This window comes from Canis lupus, chromosome 8, assembly GCF_048164855.1.
Source record: "Canis lupus baileyi chromosome 8, mCanLup2.hap1, whole genome shotgun sequence".
Classification (NCBI taxonomy): domain Eukaryota; kingdom Metazoa; phylum Chordata; class Mammalia; order Carnivora; family Canidae; genus Canis; species Canis lupus.
In genome coordinates this window covers 23,418,257-23,438,589 of record NC_132845.1, presented here as the reverse complement: position 1 = coordinate 23,438,589, position 20,333 = coordinate 23,418,257, and the positions used below count along the sequence as shown (strand labels likewise).

General features: G+C 37.5%; 2 protein-coding genes across 12 annotated transcripts in view; one reads left to right on the top strand and one right to left on the bottom strand.

Annotated features, from left to right (window-relative positions):
• ALG14 (ALG14 UDP-N-acetylglucosaminyltransferase subunit) overlaps positions 1 to 20,333 on the top strand; it is a 213,360-nt gene that overhangs the window by 4,096 nt on the left and 188,931 nt on the right. Inside the window, exon 2 of the mRNA XM_072834613.1 lies at positions 6,900 to 6,957. Within this exon, the coding sequence (XP_072690714.1) occupies positions 6,900 to 6,957 (58 nt within the window). The remainder of the gene's footprint in view (positions 1 to 6,899; positions 6,958 to 20,333) is intronic.
• TLCD4 (TLC domain containing 4) overlaps positions 1 to 20,333 on the bottom strand; it is a 103,659-nt gene that overhangs the window by 17,394 nt on the left and 65,932 nt on the right. For all 11 annotated transcript variants that reach the window (XM_072834622.1, XM_072834626.1, XM_072834631.1 and 8 more), the window contains one exon: positions 3,741 to 3,814. In XM_072834622.1, the coding sequence (XP_072690723.1) occupies positions 3,741 to 3,814 (74 nt within the window). The remainder of the gene's footprint in view (positions 1 to 3,740; positions 3,815 to 20,333) is intronic.

The following is a 20,333-nucleotide window of genomic DNA, read 5'->3' as shown; positions in this document are numbered from 1 at the left end:
AGAAGCCAGGAGACTTTTCCAGCACGTGAACAAGTTGGAGAGATTTTTGAGGAGGAATAGGTGGCAGAAAGAGATAAAACAGATGTATTTGGAAAATTTTCTGTCATATTAAAGAGCCCATGTTTTATCTTGTAAGCAGCAGGAATCACTGAGGGGATTCAACCAGGGGAGGGTTGAAAACATTTTTTGTGTTTTAGAGGGATCATTGTGGAAGAAAATACAAAAGACAGATGAAAGGGGAACAGGACTGGAGACAGGGGCAGTCTGTCTAGAGCAGAAATCAGCAAACTTCTTTTACAGAGAGCCAGAGAGTAGACATAAGTAGTAGGCTTTGGAAACTGTACACTCTCTGTCACAACAAATTGACTCCAGTGTTGTGGTGTAACAGCAGTCATGTAAACAAATGAGCATAGCTGCGCCCCAATAAACTTTATTTACAAAAAAACAGCAATAGTTTGGCCCCTCAAGCCTTACTTTGCCAACCCCTGGTCTAGAACAGCACTGTCCAAAAAACTTTTATGCAATAATGAAAATGTTCTATAGATATGCTACCCAATTTGGTAGACACCAGTAACATGGGGCTGTGAAGCATTTGAAATGTTACCAGTTAGACTGAGAAACTGAATTTTTAAATTAAATGTAAATAGTTACAAGTGACTCATGGGTACCCTCTTGGGCAGTACAGGGTTAGAAGTTGGTACAGGAGCCTAGGCAAGAGATGATGGGAACTGATGGTAGAGACAGAGAGACAGTGGCAAGGCAAGAAATATTTAGGATCTAATATGGACCAAATAAATGTAGGTGAGAGAAACAAAGATGATAACCACATGTCAAGCAGGAGTGACTGACAGAGAATGGCTTGGCCACATGCTGAATAAGAAACTACAGAGGGAAATATGTTGCATTCTATTTTAGACATGTTGACTTTGATGTCCACTTGGAAGGAGAAAACACTGGACTATAATACAAAGAAGTAGGTAATATTAAATATGCTCTTTTTAAAGAGAAAGCAACTGTAGTACAGTGATGTTAAATAACTTACCCCAGGTCAGGGCAGGTTAAGTGGCAAGGCTGAATTGCAACTTGAGTTTATCTGGTTCTAAAATTCATACATAGTCCATCACATGAAAATGAGCAAATTGGTAATAGTTGACACCGTGAAAGGAGAACTCACCCCAGGGAGAAGCATTGAGAAGGTCAGTGGGCCCAGAAGAGAGCCTCAGGGAACACCAGCATTTATGGAACTGTCTCTTACCAAGGAAGCTGAGAGAGTATGGTCAGAGAAATACAAGGACTGGGTGAATACGGTGTTATGAAAGCAAACCGTAGAAGAAGGTGCTCAACAGCATCAAGTCCACAGAGAGACATAATGAAACAGGCACCAAACGGAGTTTGCTGCATTTTGCAACTGGAAGTCACTGGTGCCTCTAATGAAATAGTTCCAGCACAATGACAGAGGAGGAAGCCTAATTTTAATGAGTTTAAAGAGCAAAAAAAGGTACAATAGAGAAAGCAAGCATAAACTATGCACTTCCAGTGTTCATTGGGTTTTAGCATGTTGAATATGAATGACATTTAGCATTTACTGTATGTAATACCCAATGGCAAGCACTGTGCCAGGTGCTTTATACACATGATCTCACTGAATCTTCACAACAAACTCTGAGGCCTATAGGCATCATCATCCCTGTTTTATAGGTAAGAAACCAATCTTAGATTAAATAATCTTCCACTCATATACAATGGTGAGTGGGAGAGTTTGGATTTGATTGCAGGTCTTTTGACTTCATAGTCATTGCTCTTTGCTCTAGATTTTCACATTATCAGAGTCTTTGAGGATTGCAGAAGAATTATTATTTTAAATATATAAATGGCCAAGCCTAAGAAACTTTCTATCTTCTTGAAGAAATATTACACCATCTGAAATTACTGGCAAACAAAATAAGACAGTATATAAACAAAACTTGGGAAAGAAAATGTCCAGCAGCAGCTCTGTAATCTATTTGCTCTTATTTGGGGAGTGGAAGGATCACTCTTCCTCTGCTCCCACAACCTTTGGCAAGAAAAAAAAGATCAGTTTAGGGGGACCTAGGTGGCTCAGTCAGTTAAGCATCTGTCTTCAGCTCAGGTCATGATCTCGGAGTCTCAGGATTGAGCCCCCACATTTGGCTCCCTGCTCAACAGGGAATTTGCTTCTCTCTGACCCTCCCCCATTATCATGCACTCTCGCGCGCTCTCTCTCTCAGATAAATAAATAAAATTTTTTAAAAATCAGGCTAATTGCTTGGTGAACATACTAATGACAGATGTCCTGATAAACAGACTTAGCTATTTGTTGCAGGAGAGTCTCATCCATGGAATGCTTTTCAGATATATCTAGTTTAGGATTGCTTATGCTACCCCTTGGGGAATATTTCATAAGTTATGTAACTATCTATTAAATGGCAGTGTTTCATAACCTCTATGTCCACAATAGGAGCTATATATACTGCCTATATGGCCCCTCTTAGATAACCTTATTCCAGAGTCAGCCCAATGCCAAAAGGACCCAGGGAATCCTTTTGATGGTCCTGAACATCTCCCTAATTTGCCAGGGCTTCGTGATTACCTGGATCCTTGGGATTTTTAGTAAAGCTTAATAGAGGGTACACTCAAACCCACACGAGTCTGGTTTGACACTCTCAATTCCCTGGGTTATCTCTGTACTAAGTCACAAAAGGGCTAACTGCCATCCTGGGAGCCTCCCCTGGCTTTGGAACTTTGACCTAAGATTTAAAAATAGGTAAATTTTTCAAAGATGTAGGATGTGAATAAGGGAAGAAACGAAAGAACCACTCACAGGTGCATGAGACAGTAAGGGCTCAAAATGGACCCTAATGAGTAGGAAGAAATAAGGCTGGAGACATATGGAGCACATTACAGCGAACCTCAAAGTCAGAGAAGTGTCTAAATAGGATGCAGTTTTTAGAAGAAAATAAGGTACAGAAAGTGGATCCCAGGGAAGATTACATCAGTAGCCCTGTGAAGAGAGGACTGAAGAGAGGGTCAATCTGGAAGGAGGGAAGTCAGTCAGAAGGCTATGGCAGTAACTGAACTATGGATATCCAGAAGGCCCTCACCTAGGACCATGGACATGGAGTGAAAAGAACAGCTAACGTTACACAGAAAAGACATCAGCAGTCCTCACTAAATGACAAGATAGTAATACAGCACCATAATAAATCCATTGGCAAATATGAGCAACTACCTCCTCCATGGGGTGGAGCTTAATTTCCTTTCTCCCTCACCCCTTAGAGTGGGCTCTACTTCATATCTTGCTTTTCAAGAATAGATAAGGAAAAGAAAAAACTTCACAGTGGAGAAACCTGGTAAACACCACTTTAAACATGGGATGCAAGTTCACATCCCCAGTGATGTCACATGGACATCATGTTTCTCCTGACATGATGTGATGAGAAGGGCATTCTAGTGTCAAGAATGTGAACTGGACCCAAGTTGAACCCAAGTATAATAAAGCATCACCATCCTTCAAAGAGAGTTTTGTTGTAAAGCTAGGACCACCACTTTCTAACTAGGTTTCTCTCACCTTTCCAAAGCTTGGTTTCCTCATGTGCGCAATGGTGATAATAATTAATATCACATATTCTCATTTTTATTCAGTAGCTTTAGGATCTTGGAAAAAACTTCCCCAAACTAAAAGTAAACAGCACAAGTTTAAAATAATGAGATTAATAACCTACCGCTGATTCACAAAAGGGCTGGAAAGTTCTGCAAGCAGGCGAAAATTCCCAATGGATGCCAGGACTCCATACCTCTGGATGATAGACATAAAACACAATGTCAGGGAGGACAAGCTTATCAACATTTCTAAATATTAAAAGAACATTCAATAACTTCTCCATGTAAAATAACAATCAATACCAAAACAGACCATGTCTCCCAGCTGGTTTTCTTCGTTATGAGAATTTAGAAATGTCACTACAATTCTATAATATTTTTAAAAGACAGCATATTGTACAGTTATGTGCACTTATAAAAACAGATTTTAAGCAGTTGTTTCCCATGTTGAACTAATTAATTCTGCAAACAGCCAATGGTAGCAGCATTCTCAAATTACTGTAAAAATAATGACCAAAATAGCATAAATTTCAGAAGTTGAAGAATTTTATAGCAATGAAATACCTAATAGAAACTCATTTTTATATCCATTAATAAAAGTATCTTTAAAATCTCAAAAGTGTACTTAACATCCTAAATAACAATATGTGAGCCTGTGAGTAGATGCATATTTGCCAAGGGTACACACATGCTAAAACTTATTTATCACATTTGACCTGAAAAATATATTTGTCAATCAGAAGATACTGCAGCTAAAACACACACTTTAAGGACCTTTATGAACTTAGAAACACAATGCCTAGTAGTACATTGTATGAATTTAATAATAGGAAAAGTAGAGCTAATAAACATTAGAAAGAAGAACAAAAGTATACATTTCAAAAATATCATGTAATTAAAAAATTATTGCTAGGTAAATAGTCATTTCAGTACTTCTAATTCAATCAGAATTATGATCACACACAAAAAGAAATAGTCCTACCTACCCCCAAAACATTAGACACATATGGAACTTCAGAAACTCGATGCCTAAAAGCTATACCATGCTGTCTTCCAAATGGGAATGATACAAAGCAATAAAAACATGAATTTTTCATTTGAATATTTTCAGTTCTTCTCCATGGAAATTGTTTTAGGGATTGAAACTTCAGAGCTTGGGGATCCCTGGGTGGCTCAGCGGTTTGGTGCCTGCCTTTGGCCCAGGGCGCGATCCTGGAGTCCCAGGATCGAGTCCCACGTCGGGGTCCCGGCATGGAGCCTGCTTCTCCCTCTGCCTCTCTCTCTCTCTCTCTATGTCTATCATAAATGAATAAATAAAATCTTTAAAAATAAATAGATAAAAATAAAAAAATAAAAATTCAGAGCTAGTTACACAAATTAGCTTTTCCAACACTAATTTAGAACTTTTTATAATCTCAAACTCACTGGCCTTAGTGAAATTGAAATGGGTGATGAGGAGAAAGAGAAGAAGGGCACCTGGGTGGCTCAATGGTTGAGCAACTGCCTTTGGCTCAGGGCATAATCCCAAAGGATGGAGTCCTGCATCAGACTCCCTGAAGGGAGCCTGCTTCTCCCTCTGCCTATGTCTCTGCCTCTCTCTGTGTGTGTCTCATGAGTAAATAAATAAAATCTTAAAGAAAAAAAGAAAAAGAAGGAACAGAGGGAGCAGGCACAAAGACAGCGGGTGAGTATTGTACACGGGGGTGATCAACTTTATCTAAAGTCAGCTGAGACACAGCCACACCACTCCAAAAACACTGACAACATAGAACTAATCACTCACATGTGTTATTACTTTAACAAAGAATTATAAAGAATCAGTGTTTATCTGAAATTATATATTGTTTTGTACTATTTACTTTTCTGTTACAATAAGAGCTTTTATTTTAAAAGATTAATAATGGCAATTAGTAGTAATTAAGAATAGGACTAATTTAACAAGTAAATGTATGAAAACAATATTTTTATGTTTTTTTTTAATAGGAGGAGAGAGAAGGAAAGGCGGGGGGGGGGGGGTTGAGGGAGGGAGGGAGGAGGGAGAGAGAGAGAGAGAGAATCTTAAACAGGCTTCATGCCCAGGAGCTGATGTGAGTCACATTCTCAGTACCCTGAGATCGTGACCTGAGCAGAGATCAAGAGTCAGATGCTTAACCAACTGAGCCATCCAGGCGCCCCAACGTTTTTGTTACTTTCTACCCTTTTATTTAACTCTTTTTTTTCTGGATATTTAAATTTACTAGGCTATATTATTGTATATTTCTGAGGCTCTGTAAAAGGAGAATGTAAATACAATTGGGACTAATTAAACAGTTGTCTATATTTAATAAAAAAAATAGTGACAACTTCTTATCTATGACACAGTAGGATATTTTTACTGTTTCCTTTTCCAATACTACTACTATGAACTGCCTGCAGCCATTAGGTGAAATTATATATATATGTAATACACACACACATATTTTGCTTTTATTCCCCAGGAATGAACTACAGTCCAGCATACAATTCACTTTGGTTTCTAACTCTGCTCTTAGAAGTCCACGTTACTTATATCGGTCCAACAGGATGACCTCAACCTAAATATTTTCGTAAGAAAGATGTGAGCATAATATACTTGAGATTTTACTTACTAGCAACAGCAAGCTTCTTAGAGTTATAAGAATTAAGTCCCTAGCTCTCTTAAAAAGGTCCACCCACTTTATTCCTACAGGCTTGTTTTGCTAGACCAACTGTTTGTTTCCAAGGTCCTCTGCATGTATAAATTCATCATATAGACTACTCATTTCTAAAATAGCCATCCTTTTCAACACTCCAAAGCACACTGGGTGGATTCCAAGTAAGTTAGAGTTCTAGTAAAGAAAATCCTGTTCAGTGTGGCTACTCTTTTCTGGTAACATTTTTTAGTTCAGAAGCAGTCTAATTTCCCCAAAATGAGTCATTTTTCCATTGAGAGAGTGTTCATCACAACCTGCACACCACATGAAATAACTAAGGTTTGGATTGTTCATCCTTTTCTGACTGCTTACCGGTCCCCTCAGTAATCACCAAACACTTTTAGAGAAACGGTACATAAATACCCATTTACTTAATGTAATACTTTTCTTCCTTCTCCAATTTATTTCCCCAGTTACAGAAGGACATTCTCCTTGCCTCACACTCTAAACATGTGCTTTTACAGCTGGCCAACATTTGCTAGCAACAATTGTAGCTATGTTGTAGGCACATGTCTATGGACATCATCTCCTTATATTTCCATAAAGTCAAAACTTTCATTGTTTTTGCAGGTTTTGAGGAAGCTAAAGGTGACAAAGAACCTTCATTGTGAAAGCCTCAATGTCACAGGTAAGCAAATCACATTCCTTTTTAGCACTGTTCTATGCATGATGTAGAAGACATTTCGCAGGTAGTAACTTTTCATTTTATTTGGTAAGAAGTTGATAGACCAAATGGAATTTGCCAGACTTACATTTGTGCTGTCTGCCAAATATGCAGACAGATTGAGCAAAATCTAATCCATACTTGAACACATCAACAATTTTTGTTTATGTGGATTCTTTATAATCTTTATAGAAATCAAAAATTCAGCTTGAACTCCATTTTTCAAATCAAAGTACCTCAGAGCTAGGGGAACATCTTGTTGTTGCTGTGATTCGGTGCAACACTTGATAGAATGAAGAAAGTATGATCATTAGTAAGATCCAACAGAATCAGCTCTCTATGTTGTAAGAAGCCAACACATCTGTTATCAAAATTTCCCTTTTTTTTTTTTTCACTGACAGGATGTTTTAGTTGCAACCTCTGAATCAGGAAATGTAACTTTAGTCAGTTTCATAGAGCAATCAAGGGAAAAAATAAAATGTGTACATCCATGTGATATGTCCAAGTTAATTCAGTGCCTGCTATTTTCAACTGAACGTCAATGTCTTTTTGGAAAATGAAAAAGTACAGATTGAGATGCATTTGCTTCTCTCATTCCAGACTTGTGAGACTCCGTCTCTTCAGGTGCTTTTACATCCCTATCTCTACCAGGCCCAGGTTAATTTGCCAGAGCTGCTATAACAGAATACCACAGGTTGGGTGGCTTAAATAACAGAAGGTTATTGTTTTACAGTTCTGGAGGCTAGAAATCCTAGATCAATGTGCTAGAGATCAAGGTGGATCCATGTTCCTTCTGAAGGTTCTAGGGAAGGCTCTGCTCCAGGCCTCTCTCCTAGCTTCTTGCAGTTCCTTGGCTTCTGGCAGTCCAACTCCAATCTTTAGGCCTTTTCCCTGTGTGCATGTCTGTGTCCAAATTTCCCCATTTTATAAAGATACCAGTCACACTGGATTAAGGACCCAACCTTCTCAATGATGACCTTGTTTTCACTTAACTAATTACATCTGTATTGACCTTATTTCCAAATAAAGTCACATTCAGAGATAGTAGAACTTAGGACCTCAACAAATGAATTTGGGGGCGGGTTACAATTCATTCCATAACAATGCCCAAACTCAAATTCTTTTACGCACGTTGTGCAGTATGGTCTATCTTGGTTATCCAATTCCCTCATCCATGTGTCTTTCCATACATCTATAATAACATACCACTATATACTAAAATATGTAATAATATACATATTTCCATATATAATAACTATAACCTTCTTTATTGGTGATGCTTAGAGCATTCTGGTGTTGGTATCATAACTATTCTCATTCTGGTTATCCAAACTTCCAATAGACAAAGATAATTGTTAATGCTCATGATTACAACATACTTCAGTTCCATCATTCAGCATAATGTGACAATGAATGATCCATTATTGTGAATTGCAAATCATGCTTGCCATGATTTTTTTGCATCACAGAAAAAGATTTCACAGGATGTAAGACTTTCAGTGCTAAAATGGTAAAACCAAAATGGACTTGCGCAGGCCACTCCTATCTTTGTTTTATTATGAATTTTATTATAATAAATCTCAAATGTCAGGTGAACTTTTTCATTTTAATACATAATCAGAATCATCTTCCCAGCAATGAGAAGGAGACATGAATAAAGAGTAAATGTCTTGGGATGCCTGGGTGGCTCAGCAGTTGAGCATCGGCCTTCAGCCCAGGGCGTGATCCTGGAGTCCTGGGATCGAGTCCCACGTCAGGCTCCCTGCTTGGAGCCTGCTTCTCTTTCTGCCTGTGTCTCTGCCTCTCTCTCTGTGTGTGTCTCTCATGAATAAATAAATACAATCATTAAAAAAAAAAAAAAGAGTAAATATCTGACCTAACTCATGCCGCACAAAGAAGCACTTTGAAGATAATAGGAAACAAATTGCCTTGCATATGCCAAGTTCCTTGATGTTTTGTGGATTTATTTTTTAGTTTTGGTGATTTGTTTGAAGTTTAGGTAAGTGTTTCCAAAGGAAGTAGTTGGAATATTTCAGTTAAGAAAAGGTCAGGAAAATAAGTAATTGTGTTTAGTTGGAGACCATCCCAGTAAAATTAAAAAGCTAAAATGTCCTGCTTTCCTCTACTACATACTTAAATTCTGCAGTGAGCAGAGCAAGGGAGAAGAGCTTTGAAAATAGTGCACAGGTAGAACATGATTTTTGGGGAGGCGAAAAAAAGCAAGGAAAATAGTTACTTTAGGGAGATTCTTACTTGAAGCACACATATGAAAATCTTAGAAATATTTTTTATTAGGAGAAATCCTCTATTATAATAAATTTATGTGTGTAATAAACATTTACTCTTAATTTTTTAATCTTTTTTTTAAAGATTTTATTTATTTATTCATGAGAGACGAGAGAGAGAGAGAGAGAGAGGCAGAGACACAAGCAGAGGGAGAAACAGGCTCCATGCAGGGAGCCCGACGACGTGGGACTCGATCCTGAGACTCCAGGATCACGCCCTGGGATGAAGGCAGCACTAAACCACTGAGCCACCAGGGCTGCCCTACTCTTATTTTTAAAGTTAATTCTCTCATTTATAACATTGCCTTTCTCTTTTCAGGTAAAGGCAACTCTTATTCCAATCTATTTTTCTAACAATCTTATTCTTTTGTTTAATTGTTTTAAATCTATGGTATTCTAGGTAACTATATCCAATGTTTAGAGAGTATGACAGACCAAACTACTATAAAATATGAATTAATATGTTCCTAGGGTCAGCCAAAGCCATGCTAAATTCCTTACTGTATCTTTCAAGTAAATCATTTTTCCAAAGATGAGATCCAATACTGAAAAATTTTTAATTTTTGTGATTTCTAAAATATTTGCAAACAGATACCCCAAAGTCATGCAAAATATTGAAATAATATTCCAGCAATAGTCTTACTCTCAAACTTTAAGAATTTTAAATATTTCTCTCTACTGAACTTTAAAAATACAAAAAAAAAAAAACATGAAATGTACTGACTTTTTTTAGAGTCTAGAAAATTATTTCTTTTAACTTCTTTCAAATTGGTATACAATTAAAAGTAATATTAACCAAAATATCAAATTAACATCAGATAAAACCTGACTTTATAATAGTCTTTAAATATTAAAAATGACTAGCAAAAATTATAAATTTTGTATGTTACTTTCATCTAAATTTAGACAAAATGCGGTATCTCCACACTTTGAAAAGACTTTCTCTTGAGTTTATGAAAAATTGGGCATAGCATCCTAGCTGTTCTTCTAATTTCTCTCCCCTCTTCCCAAAGAAAAGGGTTAGTTCTCTCATTTCTAACCCAGTGGTTCTCAAAGTGTGATCACTAGCCTAGAAGCATCAGCATCACCTGGATATTTGCTAGATATGCATATTCTTGGGCCCATGACAGATCTCCTGAATCAGAAACCCTGGGGGTCAGATAAGCAATCTAGTTTTAACAGGCCCTCTACATGATTCCAATATTCACTAAAGGTACACAACCATTGCCCTAGCTTACAGATGACCTAGGAATCTCTAAGCCCTCAGGGAAACTATCTCCCTACTTCTCTGACATTGTAATTAGTGAAGATTTACAAATCCCCCCATCAGATCCCACCAGCATTATGAAAGTAAACTAGCTGTATCCCTCTAAAAATTTTCCCCTGACTCCTTAATATCCATCAGGGTTAAGTGTCTCAACAGATCTCTCTGCTTGTCAGAGTGCTTAACTCCCTGCAAATATCTATATTCTTTGTGTCTCATTTACAGTTCTATCCATAAAGCCTAGTGCAGTGCCTGGCCTATATTTTCTGAGTTGAACCTCACCTGCCTCCTCAGTGTGAAACAAGCAGAATCACCTCCAAAACCAGAATCCTAAGAGTCCTATAAACCTATTTCTGAGTGGGTAAGCACTCTAATGAGAATATTAGTATTCCATTCTAAAAGAAAAGGAGAAAAATATCCAGATGTTAATTTTGTAAAGAGATCAGTAGAAAAGAGTTAGAGGTCATCATAAATGTGTATGATAAAAAGAAAAGTCTGATATTTAATCTCCAAAAATTGATACATTTAGATTAGTGAAGCAAGACAGAAAAAAGTGGGTAGGCAAGTAAAAGAGATAGGGAATATCACCTTACTTCTATCAGATTGGCTAGTGTCAAAGCTTAAAAAAAAGAAAAAGAAAAAAAAAGTAAGTGTTTGCAAGGATATGAAGAAAAGGGAACCTTCATACACTGTTGGTGGGAATGTAAACAGACGTAGCCACTATGGAAAACAATACGGATGTTCCTCAAAAAATTAAACATAGGACTACCATATGATCCTGCAATTCTACTTCTTGGTATTTACCCGAAAAAAATAAGAACACCAATTCAGAGAGATATGTGCACCCCTATGTAGCATTATTAACAGCCAAGATACGGAAGCAACCTAAGTGCTCTCTGATAAATGAATGGGTAAAGAAGATATGGTATATACACACAATGGAATATTAGTCATTAAAAAAAAAGAATGAAATCTTGCCATATATGAGAACATGGATGGACTTGACCTAGAGAGTTTTATGCCATGTTAAAGAAGTCAGTCAGAGAAAGACAAATACCATATGATTTCACTTATATGTGGAATCTAAAAAAAACAAAACAAATGAACAAGCAAAACAGAATAGAAAGACTCACAGATACAAAGAACAAACTAAACTAATGGTTGCTAATGGAAAAGTCTGTTGGTGAGGGACAGGGCAGGTGGCCAAATGGGTGAAGGAAGTTAAGATGTACAAACTTCCAGTTATAAAATAAGTCATAAAGATATAATGTACAGCAAGGGTAGTATAGTTAATAATATTGTAAAAACTTGGTTTGGTGATGGATAGTACTACACTTAATGTGTAGATCATTTGGTAATACATAAAAATATAAAATCATGATGATGTAAGCCTGAAACTAATAGGATACCATATGTCAACTATACTTTAATTAAAAAAAAATAGAGGTAAGAGAATTTGAGACCTGCATAACAGCTATGGACCAGAAGGAAACTCGCTAGAAGAGGGCATCAATGAGCCCTTTATTAACTGCATAACCTTATGGTTATTAACTGAATTTCTCTAACCCCATTTCCAGATTTCTACAAATATGATGAATACTTTTTAATAGAGCTACTGTTAGGAGTGCGTGGCGGCTGCTGCACTATCCTCATCATCCCTGTTTTACGGAACAGTGGAATGATAGATGGAAGTGTCTAAGAATGCTACTTGATTATCACCACTGTATCCCAATGTTGATGGCAGAATTTCCATATTTCTTGGCTGGCTGACTGTCAGAATCTTTCAAAACCTTATTCTCTTTGGAAAATTCATTATGATAATTAAACAGTTAAGTCTGGGAAGGCGGGAGACTTAGTATAGTGATCACAAGCCCATGGCATGGAGGCCAGGCTTTGAACCCTCTCTCCTGAGTGACCTTGGGTGAAGCTGATCTAAATTTCAGTTTCTCCATTTGTAAAATGGGCATAATACCACCTTTATGACAGAACTGATGCAAGAATAAGATGAAATGTGTACCAATGGCAACCAAGAGAACTATGAAAACAGAAAAGGCACTCCAAAAGTGAAAAAAAAAATCTGTAGTTTAAAGGTAAAACTGAACCTCATAATTTTTCACACCATGATTATGAAGACGATTAATTAAGCTTAAGGACGAGTCCTAAAAGGGCCTATTCCTTCCTGTCTATGTATTAGTCTTTGGCTCACTGATACTTGGGTGATTTCATGGGATGAATGGCCCAACTGGAAATGATGAGGAAGAGGTAATAATAACACATCACCGTCATGATTAGTGAGGACTGAATGTGGGCTCACTATTCTATTTCAGTATAAAAAATAAATTATGTCAACACATCACTCCTCAAAAATAGCTAATGTTACTAATTGTTGCAGAAAAAAATCCAATTTGAAAAGGAAAATAAATACTTCTTAGGGCGAACTGCTTTATTTACAGAATAGCTTATGCCAAACTTTCTACCTTACAAGGATACTTCACCCAACCCAAACTTCACTCTGTTCATGACAACTTTATGTTCATCACCATCAGGATGTGGTGGCCTCCTTCTTTTACCCACAGATTTTGTAATCCCATCTACCAAAGCTCTTTCAATTTGCCCTTCAGCCTGGACAACTCCAGGTTAAGAAGTATAGCATCTCCAAAAGCTGCCTACTCCACCTTGGAATTGCTATTCAAAAGTTCCAGAACGGGGGATCCTTGGGTGGCTCAGGGGTTTGGCACCTGCCTTTGGCCCAGGGAGTGATCCTGGAGTCCTGGGATAGAGTCCCGCGTCGGGCTCCTGGCATGGAGCCTGCTTCTCCCTCTGCCTGTGTCTCTGCCTCTCTATCTCTCTCTATCATGAGTAAATAAGTAAAATCTTAAAAAAAAAAAAAAAAAAAGTTCCAGAACTACACTGCACCCTCTCTGACCTCTACCTGCCAGTCCCTACTTCTGATCTTGCCAATCCAAAAATCTCTTCTTCACATGATAATTCTTTTTTTTTTTTATTCTTTTTTTTTTTTTATTGGTGTTCAATTTACTAACATACAGAATAACACCCAGTGCCCGTGTCTATCTTCTTTCCAGGTACCATTTCCAACTTGCTAAAAAAAATTCTGGTCTACCCTTTTCACAGGGTTCCTGAGCCTTATTAACTGCCCATCTTCAGAAAGTAAAAAGAGAACAAACAACAAAAACTAACCAATCTCTTGGTGAAAAGAAGCATTTACACATGCACATACATCTTTTTGAAGGCATGGGGTAACCTTTCCAAAGAGAATTTTAGCAGAACATGTCAATCTACTTAAAAATGTACATGCCACTTGCCCAAGATTTCCACTCTACATAATTATTCTTTGAAGATAACTCTGTATTGCACAAATATGGCATAAATATGAAAAAATATAAGGATGTTCAATCTATACATAATCAAGAAACTCTGAACAGACACATAACAATAGGGAATTGGTTAAAGATGATTATATATCCACATGCCACCAAAAGAGATAACAATCTGACCAGATGGCCTGAGAATAAAAACATTTTCGGAACTTAAAAAAGACTTAGAGAATTTACCTCCTTCATGCTCTTCCTTAGGAAATCATTTGAGGTTATGCTACAGCACAACAAGTGAGTGAACCAAGAAAGACAGACACAGGATCCAGGAAACAGTGACCCCACACCAGGAAAGTCATGGCAGGAAGCCCAGGACACTGGGAAGCAGACCTAGAGAGCAAGCTGTTCAGACTGGAGTGGCGAATGGAGGGCTCCAAGGGCTGGGAAAAGACAATTGCAGACATGGGATGCAATCCTTGAGAATATGAGAGAAGTCAAATGTTAAATGATAAAGACAAATGTTGCAAGAAGAAAGGGAGGCACCAGAAACTCTAAGCAAAAATTAGATAGGAAATGTAATCTTGCTTGTGCAGTGAACTATTTTAATAGAATCATCATAAACACATTATTCATTTTCTCTGTGTAGGATAAACTGGACATAAAGGAAAACTCAATATGATTATGGAATAAAAGGTAAATAGTTTAATATAATAGAATCATCATAAACACATTATTCATTTTCTCTGTGTAGGATAAACTGGACATAAAGGAAAACTCAATATGATTATGGAATAAAAGGTAAATAGTTTAATATATTGGCGATACAAAAGTCCAAGTAAAATGACAGAAATTGAGGAGTGAAAAGGGGTTAGAGACACAGAAGGAAGAATTGAAGTGCTAATATCTTCACCTTAAAAAGTGTATCAAGAGGTGCTATGGAACCAGAAATAAGAATTTTCAGAGGAACTGAGACAGAAACTATAACTCCTTTAACAACACTGAAATAGAGGCATGAGCATTAAACTTTTATCTATCACAGCATGAAGATAATAAACATTCTCTCACATTGACCAAGACTGGGTGATAGTCTCCGAGGATGGCCACCACCAATTCCTTCTCTCTTTGTTTGTGCACAATGATCCTCACAGGAAGAGGTGGAGTCTAATTTTCCTTCCCCTGAATCTAGGCTGCCCTAGGAAGCTCACTTGACCACCAGAATGCATTGGAAGTAACATTATGGGTCTTCTAAAGCAAGGTCATGAGAAGCCTTGCAGTTTCTTCCTGAGAAGCCCAAGGCACACGGAGGGGCCACATATGTGCGCTGTAGGCAACAACATGCTGAGGTCCCAGCAGACAGCAGCAATTCACAAGAAGGGGCTACTGGAATGAGCCCCTTTCCACCCAGTTGAGCCTTTAGAGGACTGCAGTCCCAACTGCTACCTAATAGCACCCACATACAAGAACTGCCCTGCTTTCTTCTTTTTTTTTTCCTAACATCATTAAGAACTCATTGAGTCTATGGGTTTCAATGGCCACAGTAGTTTTTGTAATTGATGATCAAAATGCCACATTTTTCAGCCAACAGGACTACCTTCATGTTGGTTCCTGTGTCCTTTTGACACAGCCCCATTAGTCTTTGATGGGTTCCTTGCTTTCTGATACAAGATTACCAGTTATTTTGTTGTATGCAAACTTCAATATGTAAAACAAATTTTACATTTCAGTTTTGATCTCATTTTTGTAATAGTCATACACAGAATGCTATTTTTGACTTATGCATGTGTACATAGGAAAAAAGCAGAAATACATTCCTATATGTAAATGGTAATTAAATAGATATAAGTAGTTATGTCTGGGTTGTGGGATTGGGGCATTTTTCTTTTTGCTTGTCAATGTTTTCTAATCTTCAAGTAAAAATGAATGACCTGGCTAATTAATTTTTTTAAATGGCCTCTGCTTATACATTATTTTTCATAGCTTTTTAATTTACAATGTTGCTATAAGGGGCTTAACCACTGTTTTCCAAATGTATACTTCTGTGGTTCTCTTTCTACCCTTCTGAAGTTCCCCTTTGCCTCTTATAGAGGATTATCCTCCTTCTGGTCCCTAACTGTGACCTTGATCACACTGCCTCCACAAGACAAACCTTACTTCTAATGGCATATGGGCCCCTTTCCCCTGGAACAGCTATGTTATTGCCACAAACTTCATAGCATCTAAGTTACCTTTCTGCCCAGTGTCTCCCATTTCCTTCCATGGTATCACACTCCTCTAGTGCTCTGGGTCATTTTGCCCTTTTCATTCTCTTCATTCTCTGAAATCCAAATTAGTCACCATGGTCTATTGATTACAAAATAGCTTTTAGGTTTTTCTTCTTCATTAATATGACCACCACCATAACCACCAAAATTAAATTCTTCATAATCTATCACTTATACTACTCTGATAACCTCCTACAACATATCCTCCCCCATGCAGTATTTTTTTCTATATATTATTATCAGCTTTACCTTTCTACTATGCCAATTGTATCAAGTTATTTTTTGGCTATTAGTCCTACAGCAATTCTGGGGGGAAAAAAAACAAGGCTGGTAAGTTGGAATGTTCACTCTATCAGGTGACACCATCTTACTCATCCAAATGTACAACCCCTATCAGTCCCCCATGGATCCTATGCCCTTACTACAGCCCCTGAAGATTGGATCTCTTCATAGAACCGAGCCCTTACTACAGCCCCTGAAGATTGGACCTCTTCTCAGTGATTTTCATCATGTCTTCTGACCTAGGAAGCCTTCCCCACTTTTTTGCTGCCAATCTAAACATATTTTTTTTGAGATTGAGTTTAAGTCCCATCTATCTCAAAAGCTTTCTTAGAAATTTTTAAAAAGCATAAATATATATAGGAAAATCTAGGCACAACTTATATTCATTTCAAGAATATATATCAAGTATTGTCAACTGTTATCTCTGAAGAATCAGACCTAGAATCTTATAAGTGAAACTTATATTCATTTCAAGAATATATATCAAGTATTGTCAACTGTTCTCTGAAGAATCATACCTTAGTATAATCAGACATTATACTAAGCATTATATTTCAACAAACTCAGAATTGTGTTTATAAATATCCATATGTAGACAAAAATATTAATAGAAATTAACACATTCATTTTTTCATTCCCTAAATTGCTAAAGCATTACTGATTTATCAGCAGCTGATGTATTGGTTGAATTTTTTTGATAGCTTCCTATGTTTAAATCTTAGCTACCTAGCAGAATTCCACAAGTTCTATCATATCCTTATCCCCTACCCCCAGAGCTCCTTAGTTCAAAACCACACAGGGGTATAGAACTATGCTTCAGTAATCTTGCTTCTGTATTTTCTGCTCCTGTACCTCATGGCTGGCCACCTGATTAGTCCAATGCACCTATGACAGCATTAAGTGTGGCATGTACTTCCAGGGGCATAGGTAACTATTAGATAAGCCTTAGGTTATGTGTAATTCTTCATTACCTTATCCCCGGCTCCCCTACTCAAGAAAACCAACCGAAATACAAATGAGGTAGATGTTATTAATGGGAGAGGTTTAAGTCTACTCTAATATTTTTAGATACATGAATTATAAGTTTTGACACTTTATTGTTAGTGAATTATGACAAAACTCACAACTCACTTCTGGCCAATAACGGGATTCCAACTCTACCATTTATCTACAGTACAACTCACACTTGCCTTGGCCTCTACATGACTCCCTGAGGGAAAACAAGACAGGATTTGTCTGATCCCTTCTGGAGCTTAAAAGAAATTCTCCCTTTAGCCACTGATTATGAAAATCTGGATTTTTCTCACCATGGGAAATTTCATTTTCTTCAGCTGAAAGTGGCTAGGGTTAGAGCTTTAGTAGATAAGAGAGAAGGATAACTAAAGTTATTATGCATCTACTCCTGTTAGCATGGTCTTAAATACTGTGCCACTATCAATGGCCTGGAGTGGGATGGACACCCTATCTCACCACTAGGGCTAGAGAGAAATTCTGGGCATCTCAAACTGGACACTTGTGTAAAAATGTGACTGTGTTCGGCGTGGCAATAATGAGGTGCTTTTTCATAGGTTATTACACTGACCTGGAGCATTTCCATGGAAACTCTTTTCAGAGTACCATCAATCTTAAAATGAGATTTTGGAACAAAATCCATCCTATATTTAATAATTATTTGCTGAACTGTAATCATTCAAGGCTTTTGGTTATTTATTTACAAGACAATCAAAGGTCTAAGCTAACACACAGAACTGGATTGCCAAATGAGACTCATGTGAAACTGATCTTATCTAATATTAAGCTTTACTAAATGTTCCAAAGATAGAAGCAGCCAAATAATTCAGAGGACACAGAGAGAGGTGGGGGACGTCAAAGGCAGCTAGCAAGCCAGGTCCTCCCTGTGTTGAACAGGAAGCTCTGGTCCCTAAGAAATGAAGAGTCTACTAAGTGACATTCACAAAGTTCCCCATACAGCAGTGAGAGTTTCACTTGTAAAACAGATCTTTCCATACCCCCAGAAAGTTGTACGGCCAATATGACGTTCTCCAAGGCAGGCCTCACAGCAACTCCATTCACATTACCATGTCATCTTTGGCCAGGGCCATCTTAAAGGCATTTCAGAGTTAAGGTCTCTTCCTCTTAACATAGGTCAGAACTCTGTTTACCCAAACGTCCTGCTGACAAGATCAAACTAGAGTCATCTTCCCTCCTTTCTTCCCCTCCCTTTCTTCCAAGAAGCAAATGGATTTGTAGGCCAGCTGCTTTCACCCCTTCCTGCCACGGTTACTTAAGAACTTGGTGACATAATTTAGCTTACTCTTACTTGCCCATTGCCTAACTTCTCAGTATTAGAACCAAATCAAATCATTTTAACAAAACTGTTGAATCACAGAATTTCAGAATTAGAATAAAACTTCAAAGATACTTTAGCGTAAACTCCTACCCAAAGTTTTTACTTGCTATATCTATTTTTATATCTAGCTGATTTAAGATATCTTATGGTAGAACTATTTTTAAAAGGTCACTGTTATAATCATCTATTCATTGAGTGTCTCTTCTGTAAAACAGAAGTCTGACCTACTTCTCTTTCACTGTCCTCAAAGGTCCCAGTTCCAATACCTGAATTAATCCAGAATAAATCTACTCTTCTTCCACTTAATAGTCCTCTCACATTCCCAAAGACATTTCCAAACCATCATGTCCTACAATTTATCTTTGTAGGCTCACCTCTCTGGGTCCTTCAATTGTCACAGGACGATAGTTTCCTAATCTAATCTCCACTCCGTTATTCTGGCAGCCCCACCCCCACCCCAGGCATATGCAAGGTCAGGGACATCAGATAATGAGCTTGGGTGTGGTCTAACCAGGAAATCTGTGATTTTTGTTTGAATTGGATATTCTGCCTCCCTTAATAAGAGTCTAAATTTGAAAGCAGCATTCTTTTTGAGCAGATGTGACATGCTTTTGGTACAACTGAAGTTGTGGTCATTTACCACCTCTGGGTCATTCCTCCCTTCTTATACATTGCCACACCTAAATGCAAACCTAACATTTATCACTATTAGGTTCCACCTATTTGTTTCAGCCTATTGCTCCAGCCTGAAACTTTTTAAGAATGTAATATATTATCCAGCATATTATTAGTTCTCCTTCCTCGCCTTCAGTCATTTGATAGGCTTGTTTAAAACACAAACAAACAAACAAAAAAACTTTCTTTATTGTGGTAAAATATATGTAAAAGTTACCCTTTTAACCACTTTTAAGTGTTTAAGTCTCCAAAACTTTTCATATCCCCAAACTGAAACTCTCACCCATTCAACAATAACTTTACCCCTTCCACCCAGCCCCTGGTAACTTTTCTTTTCTGTGTCCATGGATTTGACTATTCCGACACAAATATTGACTAGGGTAGACATGGCAAGCCTCTCAGCTGACATCTATTTTACTGTCACACAGAATATGAACTGTTTCATTTCCTGGTATTGAAAGGAAATAGGCTTCAAAAACCAAGCCAGGTTAGAAAGGGAAAGGGAGACAGTTCTGCTAAAATAATCCAACTATGCAAATCTGAGGGGATTCTCTGCTCTCATAAGAAAGCATGAAGAAGCAACCACAGGGCCAGGAAGGAAGAGCTAGCCTTGAACTCCACCTAAACCAAAACAAAGGGCGGTCTTAAGGAGCTTTGTTATGTTCATGAAATAGGGGGAAAATGGTCACATCAAATATTAAAGTTTTAATATTTTAATAAAAATTAAAACAAATTCCAAAATCCAAACTCATATATTATATGTATGTAGGTCTTTACATATATGCACACACATAGAACATAGTTTTTTAAATAGACACTTAACATTTTTACCACGACTAATCCCTCAATTAATAGTAAGAGTTATAAACTAACTGTAAAACTGTGGTTGCC